The 21,112-nt window shown below is 38.1% G+C and overlaps 1 protein-coding gene across 1 annotated transcript in view; it reads right to left on the bottom strand.

Annotated features, from left to right (window-relative positions):
- LOC133607499 (myelin protein zero-like protein 2) overlaps positions 1–21,112 on the bottom strand; it is a 28,692-nt gene that overhangs the window by 6,822 nt on the left and 758 nt on the right. The window contains exon 2 of the mRNA XM_061962181.2: positions 6,978–7,147. Coding sequence (XP_061818165.1) covers positions 6,978–7,147 — 170 coding nt within the window. The remainder of the gene's footprint in view (positions 1–6,977; positions 7,148–21,112) is intronic.

Consider the following 21,112-nt stretch of genomic DNA (forward strand, 5'->3'; position numbering starts at 1 on the left):
GAGCTCTAAAAAACATCCAAACACTTTCATTAACGTTTTATACACATACTGTAAGTATTTCTGTAATGTAGTAACAGGCACATTCATAATAACATGTAATATTTACGTATTTTTCCCATTTTAAGCATACGACGGCGCATTAATTTTACAGAGGCATCACAACAAAATGCTGATTATCGGTCTTGCTAAACACCGGCACTTATTTATTAAAATCACCTTAACATCTGACAACCAAACAATTATACAAAAAGCGATTTGGTAAAGAATCTGGATATTATCTTACACTCAAATCTCTCATTTGAGCCACACATTAAAAGTGTCACTAAAACAGCCTTCTTTCATCTCCATAATATTGCAAAAATGTGTCCCATTTCGTCCACCGTCAACACTGAGATCATTATTCATGCGTTCGTTACGTCTCGTCTCCATTACTGTAAAGTATTATTTTCGAATCCCTCTATATCTAGCATTAAAAGATTACAGTTGGTACAAAATGCGACTGCTAGACTTCTGACAAGAACAAGAAAGTTTGATCATATTACGCCTATACTGGCTCACCTGCACTGGCTTCCTGTGCACTTAAGATGTGACTTTAAGGTTTTACTAATTACGTATAAAATACTAAACAGTCTAGCTCCATGCTATCCTGCTGATTGTATTGTACCGTATGTCCCGGCCAGAAATCTGGTTTATTAGTGATTCCCAGAGCCCAAAAAATGTCTGCGGGCTATAGAGCGTTTTCTATTCGGGCTCCAGTACTCTGGAATGCCCTACCTGTAATAGTTAGAGATGCTACGTCAGTAGAAGCATTTAAGTCCCGTCTTAAAACTAATTTATATACAAACCCCGTTTCCATATGAGTTGGTAAATTGTGTTAGATGTAAATATAAACGGAATACAATGATTTGCAAATCCTTTTCAACCCATATTCAATTGAATGCACTACAAAGACAAGATATTTGATGTTCAAACTCATAAACTTTTTTTTTTTTTGCAAATAATAATTTAACTTAGAATTTCATGGCTGCAACACGTGCCAAAGTAGTTGGGAAAGGGCATGTTCACCACTGTGTTACATGGCCTTTCCTTTTAACAACACTCAGTAAACGTTTGGGAACTGAGGAGACACATTTTTTAAGCTTCTCAGGTGGAATTCTTTCCCATTCTTGCTTGATGTACAGCTTAAGTTGTTCAACAGTCTGGGGGTCTCCGTTGTGGTAATTTAGGCTTCATAATGCGCCACACATTTTCAATGGGAGACAGGTCTGGACTACAGGCAGGCCAGTCTAGTACCCGCACTCTTTTACTATGAAGCCACGTTGATGTAACATGTGGCTTGGCATTGTCTTGCTGAAATAAGCAGGGGCGTCCATGGTAACGTTGCTTGGATGGCAACATATGTTGCTCCAAAACCTGTATGTACCTTTCAGCATTAATGGCGCCTTCACAGATGTGTAAGTTACCCATGTCTTGGGCACTAATACACCCCCATACCATCACAGATGCTGGCTTTTCAACTTTGCGCCTATAACAATCCGGATGGTTCTTTTCCTCTTTGGTCCAGAGGACATGACGTCCACAGTTTCCAAAAACAATTTGAAATGTGGACTCATCAGACCACAGAACACTTTTCCACTTTGTATCAGTCCATCTTAGATGAGCTCAGGCCTAGCGAAGCCAACGGCGTTTCTGGGTGTTGTTGATAAACGGTTTTCGCCTTGCATAGGAGAGTTTTAACTTGCATTTACAGATGTAGCAACCAACTGTAGTTACTGACAGTGGGTTTCTGAAGTGTTCCTCAGTCCCTGTGGTGATATCCTTTACACACTGATGTCGCTTTTGATGCAGTACAGCCTGTGGGATCGAAGGTCACGGGCTTAGCTGCTTACGTGCAGTGATTTCTCCAGATTCTCTGAACCCTTTGATGATATTACGGACCGTAGATGGTGAAATCCCTGAATTCCTTGCAATAGCTGGTTGAGAAAGGTTTTTCTTAAACTGTTCAACAATTTGCTAACGCATTTGTTGACAAAGTGATGACCCTCGCCCCATCCTTGTTTGTGAATGACTGAGCATTTCATGGAATCTACTTTTATACCCAATCATGGCACCCACCTGTTCCTAATTTGCCTGTTCACCTGTGGGATGTTCCAAAAAAGTGTTTGATGAGCATTCCTCAACTTTATCAGTATGTTGTCTGTCTATCTGCGTTGGCCCTGCGATGAGGTGGCGACTTGTCCAGGGTGTACCCCGCCTTCCGCCCGATTGTAGCTGAGATAGGCTCCAGCGCCCCCCGCGACCCCAAAAGGGAATAAGCGGTAGAAAATGGATGGATGGATGTATTCCGTTTATATTTACATCTAACACAATTTCCCAACTCATATGGAAACGGGGTTTGTATTCTAGCCTTTAAATAGACCCTTTTTTAGACCAGTTGATCTGACGTCTCGCTCAGATCAGCCTCCACGGAGGACGCGCTAGCTGTTCCAAGTCGGTACCCAGGATGGACCACTCTTCTGTGCATCAGTTGGTGACGTCTCTGCGCTGCTGACTTAAAGTTAAAAGTTAAAGTACCAATGATTGTCACACACACACTAGGTGTGGCGAGATTATTCTCTGCATTTGACCCATCACCCTTGATCACCCCCTGGGAGGTGAGGGGAGCAGTGGGCAGCAGCGGTGGCCGCGCCCGGGAATCATTTTGGTGATTTAACCCCCAATTCCAACCCTTGATGCTGAGTGCCAAGCAGGGAGGTAATGGGTCCCATTTTTTTATAGTCTTTGGTATGACTCGGCCGGGGTTTGAACTCACAACCTACCGATCTCAGGGCGGACACTCTAACCACTAGGCCACTAGGATCCCCTGCTGGCCCCACTATGGACTGGACTTTCACATTATAAAGTCAGGACCCGGGGTTTTCACGTTGTTCTCATTGGGTTGAGTGTTTTCTTGCCCTGATGTGGGATCTGAGTCGAGGATGTCGTTGTGGCTTCTGCAGCCCTTTGAGACATTTGTGATTAAGGGCTATATAAGTAAACTTTGATTGATTGATTGATTGATTGATTGAACATTCGTGTTTCCCTTCAAGAACAACAACACGACTAGTCATGGCATAATTCTGAACATCAACTTGAAAAGTCTAACAATCTGTCAGTCTGAACAATTTCCCTTGTGGATCATTAAAGTTTGTCTAAGTCTAACAGATTACTTGTCATTCACAATTGAAGTTAAAAGTGGCTTTGGAGCATTCAAAGCTGCTCACACGGTCACTAAGGTGGGCACTATGATTGATACATCAACTTAATGTGTATTATATTTATCCATGAGAGCATTTTGTTGTTAACAAAACTGTTTAAATCATGGTTGTTTTTACAAATGATGACAGATGTGAACAAGAGCATGTATTGTCTTTGTGTGATGATGTAAATGAAGTGTGGTTGTATTGTATATTAAGTATGTGTCAATGAAAGGGCATTTTATGACTTTTCTTAATTTGATTACTTGCTATTGTATGATTTTATTGTTATAATTTTATTGCATGATTTTTGTATCCCTTTAATTTAGGTAGGCAGGGATTGCAGATGGAAATTAGCTATTTAGCTATAATCTGGTACAGAACATATCTGTCTTTGATCTTAATGTTTCTGTGCATTGTCCCTTCAAATAAAGACTAAACTACTACTAAACATTACATCACAAGCAAGTCCCTTTTTGCAAATGATTCTGTATTGTTGGTGGTTTGGCTTCGATCATCATGACGATTTCTTGTGGATTTGATTTCATATTGTTGAATATATTACTTATTTATCATTTTATTTATATCATTGAAATATTTCAAGTACAGAGGAACCTTGATTTACGAACCCCTCATTGTACAAACTTTTGGATTTACGAACCACAGACCGAATAATAAGGATGGAAATTGATAAGATCTTTCTGGTTCCGATTCCACTTTTGATTCTGCTTAACAATTAATATCGGTTCTCTTATCAAAAAAAAGGTGGATCAGCCTCAATTTTGTTGAGTTTAGAGGTAACATGACCTTACAAAGCCTACAATGAGGTCACATATGCAGCATAGAAGACAAAAAGGTACTTTTTTGAAAATAAATGTCATATATAAATATTCTTCTGTAGAATTTAACAAAATAAATCATGTGGAAATTACACAAGAATCTAACATTTAGTAACATGTGATATTAACTTATTACATGCAAAGTGAGATATGTCAAGCCTTTATTTGTTATAATTTTGATGATTGTGGCTTAGTTTAGGAAAACCTTGAACTGAACATCTCAGAAAATGTGGGGTTTCAAAAAGTGTAAGCCAAGATCATCAAAATGATCATAAAAGCTTGACATATCTCACTTTGCATGCAATGAGTTAATATCACTTATTAGTTTCGCATTTGAAGTTAATTGCTTACATGAATGGACTTGTACACAAGATTGTAATTTTTTTAGTTTCACTTGTTTAATATAATGACTGAGTGAAAAGCCAAAGGGAGGAAATCCTGCAACTTTTCTCTGACAACATTCACCTACCAAAAATTTGGACAGTCTACTGCAGGGGTCACCAACCTTTTTGAAACCAAGAGCTACTTCTTGGGTAATGATTAATGCGAAGGGCTACCAGTTTGATACACACTTAAATAAATTGCCAGAAATAGCCAATTTGCTCAATTTACCTTTAACTCTATGTTATTATTAATAATTAATGATATTTATCTTTGTGGAAACACTGATCATCTTAATGATTTCTCACAATAAATATATATAGAAACAGATGAAAATCAATATGCAAAACTTTATTTTTATATTTTCTCTAAGTGCACATTTTTCAAATTGAACATTTTCAAATGATCACTCCTAAGACAGTCTTGTGAAATCACAATATCCCATTTTAACTAGCTAGCCACTAACATTTTTTAACAAATCATGAATTACTTTGCACCATGTTTGTACAAATAATAACTCATGTAAAATACAAAAGTCAGTCAAAGTTGTTAGACTATATAACAAATTGGACCAAGCTATATTTCTAACAAAGACAAATCATTATTTCTTCTAGATTTTCCAGAACAAAAATTTTAAAAGAAATTCAAAAGACTTTGAAATAAGATTTATATTTGATTCTACAGATTGTCTAGATTTGCCAGAATATTTTTTTTGAATTTTAATCATAATAAGTTTGAAGAAATATTTCACAAATATTCTTTGTCGAAAAAACAGAAGCTAAAATGAAGAATTTAATTAAAATGTATTTATTATTCTTTACAATAAAAAAAATAAATTTACTTGAACATTGATTTAAATTGTCAGGAAAGAAGAGGAAGGAATTTAAAAGGTAAAAAGGTATATGTGTTTAAAAATTCTAAAATCATTTTTAAGGTTGTATTTTTTTCTCTAAAATTGTCTTTCTGAAAGTTATAAGAAGCAAAGTAAAAAAATAAATGAATTTATTTAATCAAGTGAAGACCAAGTCTTTAAAATATTTTCTTGGATTTTCAAATTCTATTTGAGTTTTGTCTCTCTTAGAATTAAAAATGTCGAGCAAAGCGAGACCAGCTTGCTAGTAAATAAATAACATTTAAAAGATAGAGGCAGCTCACTGGTAAGTGCTGCTATTTGAGCTATTTTTAGAACAGGCCAGCGGGCTACTCATCTGGTCCTTACGGGCGACCTGGTGCCCGCGGGCACCGCGTTGGTGACCCCTGATCTACTGTATCAAATAGACCATAAACTTAGTCGCTGCTCTGTGACATTTGTCTAGCGGCAGACGTTAACTGGAGCGAGTATTGCCCGCCTCAGAGCCAGTCAGAATCTGTTTCTCTTCATGCTCATCTAAATGAGAAGACATTAATTTCAATTTAACAAATAATAGCGCTAACATGATAGGCTCAGGGTTAGTACCTGTTGTATTCAGATGACCTGCTAGCGTTACTGCTGCCTGGGATGAGATCAGAGCGGTTCAAAAAAGCGACTTTGTTGCATGCTGTGTGTTCAAATGTTTCAGCATATTGCTTGTATGTTCTCCGCTTGATGAAATAGCAGCCGTATGATCATTACAAGTAGCGCTATTGCAATCTTCCATCCATCCATCCATCCATTTTCTAACGCTTGTCCCTTTCGGGGTCGCGAGGGGTGCTGGAGCATCTTTTCTCGTTAAATGTTAGTGTTTGTTTCGACCTGGCATCGCCATCTTGAGATCTGACGTCACTACGCGGTACGCACTTTGCGTCACGGCATCATCGCCACCCAGAAGCTTTTTGTCAAGCGATTCCAAGGAATTGATACACTGAAAACCAGTTCCGGAAAAGAACCGGTTTTTGATTCCCATCCCTACCAATTAAAAATATGCTTGATGTACAAACCATAGTGTGCCAGGCAGCACATTGTGGGCGGGCTGATCTATCTCCGTGCTCATTCAATCAGCGCTACTGTGCTACTTGATGTGCTTTTAAAGTGTTTTTAGCCTTTTAACAGCATTTTTCGAGTTTTGTTGGCTCAATATAAGTCCAAAGAAAGCAACACACAAGCGATATGTGGTTTAAAACATTCAGGAAGTATCCAGAGGGTTGTCAACACTTCTTCCCCTTTTCTTCCGCTGCATGCAAAAAAAGAGATCAAGGATAAGTGGATTTTATTTTGTATTCCTAATCAATGTAGAGACCTGGCTGTTAAAGTTAAGGAGTATTGTGATTTCAAACTGTGAGTGCACCACACAGCTACCGACAATGTGTGTGCGTGTCAGCAGGGCGGCTTCAAATTAGGACAGTTCAGCTAGTAGTTGATTTAGCTTTGTTTTGAAAGATAAATTTGATCCATCATCTCCTTGTTATGTTTGTTTAATATACAGTACTGTATAGCGCTTTATAATGTGTTCAAAGTGTACAAACTTTTACTAAAATATGGACTTTTGTCAAGGCTGGAACCCATTATTTATATTTACATTTTTCTTGTACTGTTTTTACCTACCGACTCCTCTATCCTGGCATTCAGTGGGCGGAAGTTCCAGGAAACTATGACAGATTTGGCCGACACAGGGTGACTGGAGCGGAAGGTGCATTTGAGTTTGACATCGGTCCCGTTGACCACGTTCACGTCAGTCGGAGCGAAGATCTCAATACCTGAGACGTGGGGCACTCCTGAATGTAGAGGACAAAAAGTGAAGTGCGGGCTCATTTCCAACAAGTTAATAATTGCTGCTGGGTCCAAAGGTCACATGCAAGACACAAGTGAAGATAGACAATTATTAGTCGATTCCCAGATTTCTTAATCGATCAAAAACATTCCACCATCAACACATTTAACTCGTCTTGGACTTTCAAACGAACAACTTACTAGTTCAAAAAAATTCTCGTTTCACTGATTTCATCCCTTTTTTTATTTGGCTACTTCTCCCACATTTTTACACTGATCATCAAAATATTCCTCTCATTCAGGACAACCCGGCCATTTATTTTTTTATACCTAATATATTTTTATACCACTTTTCCATAACACTGCTTCCCTATTAAAAAGTGTTACTACTTTCACATTTCTCAACCAATTTGAACCGTTACAAATTCAAAATGCTCCTACCAAATCCTTAATCCTAATGTTAGCATATGTTAACATTAGCATGTTAGGTTTTTACTGTATGTCTTTAATACACGTCAGAGTAATATATTTTGGTACTTGACATATATACATATACAGGTAAAAGCCAGTAAATTAGAATATTTTGAAAAACTTGATTTATTTCAGTAATTGCATTCAAAAGGTGTAACTTGTACATTATATTTATTCATTGCACACAGACTGATGCATTCAAATGTTTATTTCATTTAATTTTGATGATTTGAAGTGGCAACAAATGAAAATCCAAAATTCCGTGTGTCACAAAATTAGAATATTACTTAAGGCTAATACAAAAAAGGGATTTTTAGAAATGTTGGCCAACTGAAAAGTATGAAAATGAAAAATATGAGCATGTACAATACTCAATACTTGGTTGGAGCTCCTTTTGCCTCAATTACTGCGTTAATGCAGCGTGGCATGGAGTCGATGAGTTTCTGGCACTGCTCAGGTGTTATGAGAGCCCAGGTTGCTCTGATAGTGGCCTTCAACTCTTCTGCGTTTTTGGGTCTGGCATTCTGCATCTTCCTTTTCACAATACCCCACAGATTTTCTATGGGGCTAAGGTCAGGGGAGTTGGCGGGCCAATTTAGAACAGAAATACCATGGTCCGTAAACCAGGCACGGGTAGATTTTGCGCTGTGTGCAGGCGCCAAGTCCTGTTGGAACTTGAAATCTCCATCTCCATAGAGCAGGTCAGCAGCAGGAAGCATGAAGTGCTCTAAAACTTGCTGGTAGACGGCTGCGTTGACCCTGGATCTCAGGAAACAGAGTGGACCGACACCAGCAGATGACATGGCACCCCAAACCATCACTGATGGTGGAAACTTTACACTAGACTTCAGGCAACGTGGATCCTGTGCCTCTCCTGTCTTCCTCCAGACTCTGGGACCTCGATTTCCAAAGGAAATGCAAAATTTGCTTTAGTCAGAAAACATGACTTTGGACCACTCAGCAGCAGTCCAGCTGGTGTCGGTCCACTCTGTTTCCTGAGATCCAGGGTCAACGCAGCCGTCTACCAGCAAGTTAACCGCATTAACGCAGTAATTGAGGCAAAAGGAGCTCCAACCAAGTATTGAGTATTGTACATGCTCATATTTTTCATTTTCATACTTTTCAGTTGGCCAACATTTCTAAAAATCCCTTTTTTGTATTAGCCTTAAGTAATATTCTAATTTTGTGACACACGGAATTTTGGATTTTCATTTGTTGCCACTTCAAATCATCAAAATTAAATGAAATAAACATTTGAATGCATCAGTCTGTGTGCAATGAATAAATATAATGTACAAGTTACACCTTTTGAATGCAATTACTGAAATAAATCAAGTTTTTCAAAATATTCAAATTTACTGGCTTTTACCTGTATATACACACATATACAGTACAGGCCAAAAGTTTGGACACACCTTCTCCTCATTCAATGTGTTTTCTTTAATTTCATGACTATTTACATTGTAGATTGTCACTGAAGGCATCAAAACTATGAATGAACACATGTGGAGTTATGTACTTAAAAAAAAGATGAAATAACTGAAAACATGTTTTATATTCTAGTTTCTTCAAAATAGTCACACTTTGCTCTGATTACTGCTTTGCCCACTCTTGGCATTCTCTCGATGAGCTTCAAGCACACCTGTGAAGTGGAAACCATTTCAGGTGACTACCTCTTGAAGCTCATCAAACGAATGCCAAGTGTGCGAAAAAGTAATCAGAGCAAAAGATGGCTATATTGAAGAAACTAGAATATAAAACATGTTTTCAGTTATTTCACCTTTTTTTTGTTAAGTAAATATACATATATATTACATACATTTTATTTTTTTGGTCAGAAGAAATCAGAAAGAATGAAGCATGGTTGGATGCATGAGAATTTTTAAAATAGACCGTAGTTCTTCGCCGCATTCATCTTTCTGGGTTTTTTTTTTAACCACCGGCCATTCCGTATTTGGATTTACGGAAACAACAGGTAGGAAACAAAGTGCAAGACTGTATAAATAAAATAACTAACAAAATAAAACAAAGGTGCAACTTTTAAGTAATAATTTGGTCCAATAATATTTAAATAATTATTACTGCATAACGGGCAGCACGGTGTCACAGGGGTTAGTGCATGTGCCTCACAATACGAAGGTCCTGAGTAGTCCTGGGTTCGATCTTTCTGTGTGGAGTTTGCATGTTCTCCCCGTGACTGCGTGTGTTCCCTCCGGGTACTCCGGCTTCCTCCCACCTCCAAAAACATGCACCTGGGGATATTTTGATTGGCAACACTAAATTGTCCCTAGTGTGTGAATGTGAGTGTGAATGTTGTCTGTCTATCTGTGTTGGCCCTGCGATGAGATGGCGACTTGCCCAGGGTGTACCCCGCCTTCCGCCGGAATGCAGCTGAGATAGGCTCCAGCACCCCCCGCGACCCCAAAAGGGACAAGTGGTAGAAAATGGATGGATGGATTACTGCATAACATAAATTCATTTCCATACTTAAATTAAAAATAACAGAACAAATTAAATGTTACACGACACTTCCTGGCTGTAAAGGTCCAAAATACTTTTATTTTCAGGGTACTCTATGTTTACATTTTCACACTTTGCATTATTTTGTTACACGTTATTAAGCATCTCTTAGATATTACGTATTTTTGCACCTGATTTAAAGAGGTTATTCTTGTTTATTGTGATTTTAGAATTTTGTTTACATTTTTGCTTTTAACTTTTTTCCATGGATGTGTTGACATTTCCTTTCCTTTCTGCCTTGATAGCTGAGGGGATTATAATCAGAAGACGGTTACATTTGAAATAAAAATGTTAACATTTAATATCATTTTCGCCTGGTCCACAATTTCAATAGGCCATACAAAAGATCAATAATTATCGATCAACATAAACAAATTATATCGCGATACAGTTATCAGCCATATCGCCCAACCCTTATATACACATCATTACTCATGTAATAAATCACTATATCGATGCACATATGTGATATAACTGTACAAGGTCAGTTTATTGTGGGACAAAACACACCTGGAAGCAGTGTTGGGACTAACGCGTTACAAAGTAACGCGTTACTGTAACGCCGTTAGTTTCGGCGGTAACTAGTAATCTAACGCGTTATTTTTTATATTCAGTAACTCAGTTACCGTTACTACATGATGCGTTACTGCGTTATTTTACGTTATTTTTTATGTAGTATCGGCTAGAAACTGAGGATCTGATCGTGTTTTATGGCAGCGAAGCAATGACGTGCTTCTGATTCTTCCTCTGCACTCTCTGTGTGTGTGTGTGTGGGGGGGGAGGGTAGAGGAGGGGGGTGCGCAGTACAACGTAAACCGTTGGCCAACAAAAAAGTAACCACAGAACACTATACGACTATACGGTATAGTGTTCTGTGGTTACTTTTTGGTTGGCCAAGCGGACGTGACGACAGGCTGTCCTCACTCAGGTCCGCACGGACCTGGAGGGGCGTGCCTTAAGTCCGGCTGGAAATCGGGAGAAATTTGGAGAATGGTTGTCCCAGGGAGAGGCACTGAAATTCGGGAGGGTCGGCAAGTATGATATATTCTCACTTCTTTTCTTTTGTCGAGCACAAAGAAAATAACATTTTAGTTAAATGTAAGTTGTGTCTTGGATCAAAGATCCCGTCTACTGCCCAAAACAACAATTCAAATCTGCCTGGTTAGGCTCTGTGTATGTCACGTGTGTCTTCCTTAGGTGAAGCCAGCTTTACAGCTATGTTGTTGATTGATTGATTGCAACTTTTATTAGTAGATTGCACAGTACAGTACATATTCCGTACAATTGACCACTAAATGGTAACACCCCAATAAGTTTTTCAACTTGTTTAAGTCGGCGTCCACTGATTCATGATACAGATATATACTATCAAATATATACTAATATCATAATACAGTCATCACACAAGATAATCATCAGAGTATATACATTGAATTATTTACAATCCGGGATGTGGGATATGGGGGCGGGAGGTTAGGTTTGGTTGGTATCAACACTCTGTCATCAACAATCAGCATCAACAATTGTATCATCAGAGAAATGGACATTGAAACAGTGTAGGACTGACTTGGTAGGATATGTATTGCAAGTAGTGGACACAGAGAGAGAGATCAGAAAGTATAAGAAAAAATGTCTACATTTGATTATTTACAATCCGAAGAGGTATTATGTGGAAAGGAGGGTATTAGTTTAGGGTTGTAGTTGCCTGGAGGTGTTCTTTTAGTGCGGTTTTGAAGGAGGATAGAGATGCCCTTTATTTTACACCTGTTGGGAGTGGATTCCATATTGAAGTGGCATAGAAAGAGAATGAGTTAAGACCTTTGTTAGTTTGGAATCTGGGTTTAACGTGGTTAGTGTTAGTGTTAGTGTTATTATGCTGTTTGTTACTTATGTATGTTATGTTGCAGCTATTTAAAATAGTTTTGTCAGTTTGTTCTGGCCTGAAATAAATTGGCCCTTTGAAACATATCTTTGTCTTTGTGTGTTGTATGTAGACCACATTGCTTAGCAGAGTTCAGTGATGCAAATGTATGTCAAGTTGATCAACAGATTGTATTATTCTCCAGTGCAATAACAGTACTGAAATGATAATGATAATGGGAGCTTTAAAAACAAAAAGTAGAAGAAGTAACTAAATAGTTACTTTTCACAGTAACGCATTACTTTTTGGTGTAAGTAACTGAGTTAGTAACTGAATTACTTTTGAAATAAAGTAACTAGTAACTGTAACTAGTTACTGGTTTTCAGTAACTAACCCAACACTGCCTGGAAGTGACACCATTTCTCCATAGTTTGTGTATTAGATGCATGTTACACACAAAAAAAAAAAAAAAAAAAAAGCTTTGTCTATGGTAAAACAAGACAATATTCAAACTTTTGCAAACCATAAACACACTTTTACATGTTATTTAAGTTTATTACGAACATTTTACACTACTTGTTGGATATACCGGTAATTTATCCGATCCCCACTATTTAAAGTCACTGACATTACACATTTCACATGCTCACTCACATTCAAATAAACAAATCCAACTCACGCATTACTTTAAATAAATTAAACCAGCAATAACAATACATTTTGCTAAAATGTTCTTACACTCAATGATACTTTCACATACAGATTACTGCATTCCAACTTGGGCACTTACTGGAGACACGACATTAAAACCAATGTTATTCAAAACAATGTAATTCAAGGAAAAATATTATATGCTTAATTTAAGATGTCATTCATTTTTAAAAATAGCGGTTCAATTGGCAAAGTTTTTAACGGATTAGCCCCGCCTCCCACATACCTTAAAGTAAGTTGGACCATGACATCCCGCACAGAAAAACAACCTTTGGACAAACACTTCTGTCAGTCTGTGGAAGTGACTTTTTGAAACAGCCTCCCAACAAATAGATGCAAATGCCCCATGTTGAAAATCACCTAAAACAGATGCTTGAAAAAAAATCTGTTTTGGAAAAAGCTGCCTGACAACAACTAACAACATGCTTTTTAAGTAGCAGGGGTGTGGTGGTATTATTATAGTAAGAGTGGGGGTGGGGGGGTTGTGAATTTCCTCCAGCAAGTACACATGATAGCTAAAGTAAAACACACCAGAACTAGCTGGACAGATTTTAATTAGAGTTGCACAATATAGACAATATACAATATAAATGATATAGACTTAGCCAACAATAAAGCTTTTAATACTACTGTTATATTGTATGTTGATGACACATTCTAGCTATGTCCCACAAATTTGAAAAAGACAAGAGAACGACCGCGTCGTCAACGCAACGTAGCGTCCTAGCTAGCGACTAACGTTATTCCACAGTACAAAGACACTTTTAAGTCTGTAATCCTTCGATTGACAATATGCTAACCGCTAAGCGCAAGCTAGAGCTCTTGAGTGTAAACAAAGGTGGGCGATCTAAACAAATATTGAGAGAAATGATACCGAGTATAATATCCGTATATGATCAATAGTACAGCGATTAAATCAATACTTTTTATTATTACAAAACTTTTGTCGTTTTGTAATTGTTTACAAACTCAGGAAATAAGTCCTTGGACCCAGTAGGTCTTTAAAGTACCAGTAGAGTGGAATAACAAGTTGACTCTATATTGAAGCTATTATCATATATGTCTGATTTATGACACCAAAAGACTTCCAAAGTTTGCGAATAACTAGATATGATCAAAATAGTATACATTTCACGGAGATTCCCGAGCCATTTTGAGAGATAATGAAGAAGCCAGTCACGTGATCGCGTGACGTCGCGCTAGGAACCAAAGATCACTTCCCTATCAACAACAAGGCTAATCAAGCAGACTTTGTGAGAGCCAACAAATATTACTTTTGGAAAAATTATGATCCAGGACCTTATATTTTTGAGCCCGAACACAAAGAGGATGAGCAATACGTATTAGAAGCTGAGTGATGGATACAATTTCATTGTGACACTAGCATCTGCAGCATTGCTAGGTGGTAAGCATACAAACTAACAATAACAAACCAGAATAAAACAAACACTTACTGTAATATTTCCACTCTCGCTGGGATGCCGTACGACGGGATGCTCACATTATTCAATTTATATAAAAATGTAATCGTAATTCTCACAAAGGGTTAAAAAAAGTTCCTGCAGGAAGCTTCTTGTGGGGTCTATTTCGCCATCTCTGGGATTTCAAAGTCGACCAGCCTGTCAGACCATGGCCACATTTTTCTACTACCAGGTGAGAGCTGCATGAATTATAATCTAGAATTTACTTTTAGCAAGTTTGACACAAAGCAAAAGCAGCCGCCGGCTCAGTGTGTAATAATAAGAAAGCTAGCATTAGCGCACTGCCATCAATGCGCTGCTGAAATAGTCCGTCTGCATTAGTGTTTATAATAACAATATCACTGATCCATCCATCTATTTTCATCCGCTCATTCGAGGTCGGGTTGCGGGGGCTGCAGCCTAAGAAGAGAAGCCCAGACTTCCCTCTCCCCAGCTACTTCGTCCAGCTCCTCCCGGGGGATCCCGAGGCGCTCCCAAGACAGCCGGGAGACATAGTCTTCCAAACGTGTCCTGGGTCTTCCCCGTAGCCTCTTACCGGTCGGACATGCCCTAAACACCTTCCCAGGGAGGCGTCCGGGTGGTATCCGGACCAGATGCCCGAGCCACCTCATCTGGCTCCTCTCGATGTGGAGGAGGAAAGCGGCTTTACTTTGAGCTCCTCCCGAATGACAAAACTTCTCACCCTATCTCTAAGGGAGAGCCCCGCTACCCGACAGAGGAAGCTAATTTCAGCCGCGTATACCCGTGATCTTGTCCTTTTGGTCATAACCCAAAGCTCATGTCCATAGGTGAGGATGGGAACATAGATCAACCGTAAAAATTGAGAGCTTTGCCTTCCGGCTGGTATTTTTTATTTTTTTTTGTCATAAATAAATACAATCATGTGTGCTTACGGACTGTATCCCTGCAGACTGTATTGATCTATATTGATATATAGTGTAGGAACCAGAATATTAATAACAGAAAGAAACAACCCTTTTGTGCGAATGAGTGTGAATGGGGGAGGGAGGTTTTTTGGGTTGGTGCACTAATTGTAAGTGTATCTTGTGTTTTTTATGTTGATTTAATAAAAATAAAAAAAATAATCCGATTGTAGCTGAGATAGGCTCCAGCGCCCCCCGCGATCTCGAAGGGAATAAGCGGTAGAAAATGGATGGATGAATAATAATTGTTCCTTTTTTTCTTTTTTTATTTCTTGTGCGGCCCGGTACCAATCGATCCACGGACCGGTACCGGGCTGTGGCCCGGTGGTTGGGGACCACTGGTTTAATGGATACACTGAAACACAAATAAGCATATAAAGTCAACTTGTTTTTCCACTCTATAGGTACTTTAAGCGCAAAGATCAAGGGATTTAAATCAGAGCCAATAATAGGAAATTATGTAAATATTTTAATTTATATTGTTACATCGCCATTCTGTGTTTTTGTCTGACTATAATTGCGATCAAAAATTGGTATGGAGTATCAGTATCAGCATTGGTATAATCAATACTGCCTCCGTATCTACTTAGTATTAGATTAAGACCCAAATGTGTAGTTCTGACGAAAACTATCCAAAGAACAGAAGAATAAGTGTTTTTTCTACATTTTATTAGAAGTGTAGATGGATCCACGCTACAGCAGAAAGTACCCAGATATTAACAGTAAATTAGCAAGTAGATTAATCATAGTTTTGACAAAATACAACCGGAAATGATGCAATATTTAAACTAAATTAGGAACCTTTGTATCCCGTTTGAAAGTGGTTCTATTATAATTTATACTGTATACCAAACAACATATTGTGATATAAATCGTTATCGCAGGAGGCCGCAATATATATCGCTATATTGATTTCAGCCCATATCACCCATCCTTAGCAGATAAGGGTGACATGATCGTGTGCGCTTAATTGACGGAAAAGTAAATGACATTTCTTTGTATGCGATTTGTATGTGAACAGCTTTTCCCAAATTAGATGTACATTTACATATAATTCAATGTAGTTATTTGCTAAACTGTCTAAATATGCTAAAAATATGTGTCCATTATTATCTGTTATTATTTCTTTGCTTTTGAGAGTTTTCTGCGGCTTGATAGCGGACATGACAAGACAGTTTTCTGCTGTTTCAAGTCCGTAATTTAAAAAAAAAAAATATATATATATATATATATATATATATATATATTTATACTGCGATGAGGTGGCGACTTGTCCAGGGTGTACCCCGCCTTCCGCCCGATTGTAGCTGAGATAAGCTCCAGCGCCCCCCGCGACCCCAAAAGGGAATAAGCATTAGAAAATGGATGGATGGATATATATATATATATATATATATATATATATATATATATATATACATAATTTAAAAAAACCGCTGCTCAAAGATTCTCTATATGATGAGATTGTTCTGACATTTTTAGAAACCTGTTGCAAAAATACTAGTTGCTCCCGAGTCCCAATTAAAAATAAAATAGGCCTAATCTAAAGCACAACATAGCTGATACTGAAGCAACAGCGCCTCTGCTGGTTCCAGCCAAGTAGTCCACTCTTTTGCTAGTTTCAGACATATTTATTCAAGATTAAGACCAAATCGAACGATCAATTACGTGTATGCATTATTGCTTGAAATTATTAATCTCCAACACTAACAAAATAACATGTACCGGTAACCGCTTCCAATGTTTTGTCACAGAACTGCTACCTATTTGTGACATTGATGGTTGATGATAACACGTTTATGTTATATTAATGGAATAACAGAGCAGAGGCACAAAGTAAGTAAAGCACATGAAAAGCAAAAGTTTAATACAACAAATTAACTTTTTGCTGTCGCTTCTTAATATTGTTTTGCAAATGTCACAAACAATAAGTAGCCAGGGGCCTTTGAGTGCTTTTAGATGGGGGAGGGGCCCACAGAAGCACTTGCTGCCTGTTGACAAGAGCAATATGTGCATTCGTGTCTCCAAAAAGACCAGAAAAAGTTGCTATTTTTTGAGAGGCACTGGAGGGGTGGAAATATTCACAAATTATTGTGACAAAACACACTAAGATGGCAACACTGATCTGTCTTGCTACATTTTCTTATTCTCTGGCAGACCAGGTATGTCTGAGGTGTGGTTTTAAATGGAGTTACAGTGCATACCGCCACCTCCTGTACAGAGCAGAAACGACAAGTCACTTTCACAGACCATTGTAATGTGTTTACGAGTGAGAACATCTATTTGTGGCCATGTTTTCTAGTGTATTTTGAGTTTCCTGCTCAATCAAGAATCGGTCGTGACACAGGCATTCAATCAAATTATGTTTGCCTATAATCATATCTGAGGTTAGTTTAACTGGTTAAAAAAATATATGTTTTTCTCTTTTTTATTTACTCCTAAAGTCATCTCGCACCTCCATAGGGCTGCCTCACTCTTTGGTGTAAGACATTCAAAAAGGATGATAAGAACAAGTGAAACTGGATAATCCAGAGTGCAGATAAAAAATGATAACTAGGCTAAATAAATAAAACATTATGGTGAGTATGGAGGTGACAGAGCAGACACGCCTCTGTAGTGATAATACAAGTGGACGTAAATCACACCTGCTGTTGCCCAATCTGCTTGTTCAAACATGTACAGTGTCACCATTCTACATCTGATGCCAACACTATAATAATATGTCAACATGGCATCTGCCGCAGTAAAACACTCAGATAGAAAATGTGACTCTTTAACATTACTTGAATGTGTCGCAGATTCACAAGCAAATATTCCCTCAGGAATATTGAAATAATTTCGATGCTTTCTACTGCAACACGGTTTCCATCTACACTGCATAAGTAAAGTATTCACAGCACTTCACTTTTTCAACATTTTGTTATGTTAGAGCCTTATTCCAAAATGGAATAAATACATGTTAGTCCTCAAAACTATACAGACAATACCCCATAATGACAATGTGAAATGTTTTTTCTTTAAATTTAGCAAATTTTTTATTTAAAAAAAAAAAAAAAAAAATCAATGTGGGGGTGTTTTCTGTGGGAGGAACTGAAAGACTCGTCAGAGTAGAGGGAAAGATGAATGCAGCAATGTACAGAAAAATCCTGGATCATAACCAATGCTTGCCATCCAACCTGATGGAGCTTGAGAGGTGCTGCAAAGAGGAATGAGAAAAGAGGAATGGGCGAAACTGCCCAAAGATAGGTGTGCCAAGCTTGTGGCATCATAATTAAGAATAATTGAGTCTGAAATTGCTGCTAAAGGTGCATCAACAAAGTATTGAGAAAATTATGTGAATACTTATGTACATGTGATTTTTAATTTTTTATAAATTAGCTAAATTTAAAATAAAAACGTTTTGACATTGTCATTATGGGGTATTGTCTGTAGAATTTTGAGGACAAAATTAATTTATTCCATTTTGGGATAAGGCTGTAACATCACAAAATGCGGAAAAAGTGAAGATTGTGAGGCGCTGTGACTACTTTCCGGATGCACTTTACACTTCTTAGATTTTACTTAGCATTTATGTCTTGGTGTTGTTTAAAGGTAGTTTAGAGGTTATCTTACCTATTAGCATGTCTGCTTCCGGCTTGCTAACACGTTAACCTCATCCTCCAGTGATAATGGCACTTAAGATACTAAGAAATGTAGTTGATTTTCCGTAATTGAGGTGTTTATTATTAGCTCAAGGGAGCAACTCCACACTGTGTATGGAGACACATAATTAGCTGGGTGACTAAAATTAAAAACAGTGACAGCCAGAGGGGATCTGAGTTTGTGATCGGCATTAAAAGGCATTAATTGGCAATTGCAGTCATAAACTTTTTCACAAAAATCAGCTGATACTGATCGATCAGCACATACCTACTGTATGTAAATAAGTGATGTCAAATGGTTTCCTGAATATGAATCTATGATTATACTCTGTAAGGAGTTTTGTGTTCACATTATGGGCTGTTTGGAACAGATTCACTGCGGTTTACATGAAAATGTTGCTTCGTTTTTCGTCTGACCTTTTGGAACGGAAACAGAGGTATTACAGTATGTTGTCTCTTTTGGGCCTTGTTTTTAAATATACTGAACTGTTTCGTTAAATTTCATCATGACCATATTTTCCTCCTACAAACGTTTGTAAGCAGCAATAGTTTTTGTAGGGGTGTCCCAATATAATGTCCGATATGATACCAATATTGTAGCTTAGAATATTGGCCAATACCAATATTAACCCGATACGATATCAGCACGAATCATAGTACATACTTGTATTAATTCATAGTGTGGAATGATAGGACACTTTTAATCAAGTGGAATTCCTCAAACAGAGAACAATGGTAGATATGAAAACACCAACCTACTTATTATTAACCTTGTGGGAAAGACATATACTGTCTCTAAATTGAAGGGGAGTGGTAATTGTTACTGGCAGAATCTAGTGGTCACAATAATTCACTAAGTTAAGCACATGATGTGGACATGTTTGTTACTAGATACTGTCTAATACATTTATGCCTTGACGACGTTATATCTGTATGTAATATGAAAATGCATGTATTTGATACTTGTTTATATTGACAAATACAATTAAGGACACTTATTACATGTGTCTAGCTGGTGTGCTATTGTGTGCTCAGCTGTTGTGTAGCTGCTATCTCCTAATAGCATATAGCCTACCATGTTTACATTTTGTAAATGTCTTCACTAAGTCAATGTCTACACTAAGCCGGATAACCCCTTAAACCAGACCTGGACATTCTGCGGCCGCGGGCCACATCCGGCCCTTTGTGCGTCCCTGTCCGGCCCGCGTGAGGCCAATCATGAATTACAAAACACATTTTAAAAAGTATCTATGTCGAGTGTGCAATACAACGGTGCTGCTTTTGTTTTGAAAAGCGTTATTTGTATTACTTCCGTGTGGACGTATGCACGTGCGTGATTGTGAGTGAATGTGAACAGCTGCAATCACAAATTACAAAATAAAGTTGAAAAAACATCTATGTCGTGCGCGCAATACAACTGTGCTGCTTTTATTTTGAAAAATGTTATTTATGGGCGTATGTCCGTGTGTAACCTGTGAGTGAAGGTGCACAGCGACAAGTGATGTACGGTTTACACCCGAGAAGCTAAAAAGAGAAAAGTTGATGACGAATGGCGTGTTTTCAACAAGACATGGACTGCCAAGTAACGTTCCCTCTAAGGTGCGCGCCTGCGCAATTGCGCACTGCTCAAGCGTCCTCTGCGCACAGCAAATATGTGCCGCGCACCAAATCAAATCCCATCGGAATTCTAAACAAAATAAACACATTTATTCTGTGTAATTTTGCAATGCAACTCTGAGTGACAGTGACAACAAGCGGCCTTAACGGTGTTCGTCAACACCGTTCAATTGAACACTGTTCAATTATTGTAACGTCTATCGATATGGTTCGAGGCCAGGAATTAAATCGATCACTATATTCAGCAAAACTGTTTATATTCGGCCATAACCACACCAAAAACATGAGTAAAACACTTCTATCTCGAAAAACTAGTCATTTTGACAACTGACGTTTCAGCATTAAGGATAGTTTACGCCATTTACACAAGCGTTCTTCTTCTCCTCCTCTTTGGGCTTGTCGTTTAACCATCAAACAAACGCCATGGGAACATCGCCCCCTGGAGTTACAAATTCCGATGGGTAACAGATTTCGGTACAACACCGGCTTAGTGTAAACGAGGCCTAAAAGACAAGAAAATACTGAACAGGCTGTGCAGCTTTGCACAAGTAAACATAATGCAAGACTGCCTGTATCGGAGTTTATGTCGGAGATTTTTAAAGCAGGGCGGCATAATCCGATGATATCGGACCAATATTTGATGTCAATATCTGGACACCAATATTTTTTCCAACACTCAAGCGAATGAGAGCATGTTTTCATTGATTTTGACAAAGTTTGATCTGGAGGGCGTGGGTTCGAATCA

Source organism: Nerophis lumbriciformis, linkage group LG09 (assembly GCF_033978685.3).
Source record: "Nerophis lumbriciformis linkage group LG09, RoL_Nlum_v2.1, whole genome shotgun sequence".
In the NCBI taxonomy this organism is placed as follows: Eukaryota; Metazoa; Chordata; class Actinopteri; order Syngnathiformes; family Syngnathidae; genus Nerophis; species Nerophis lumbriciformis.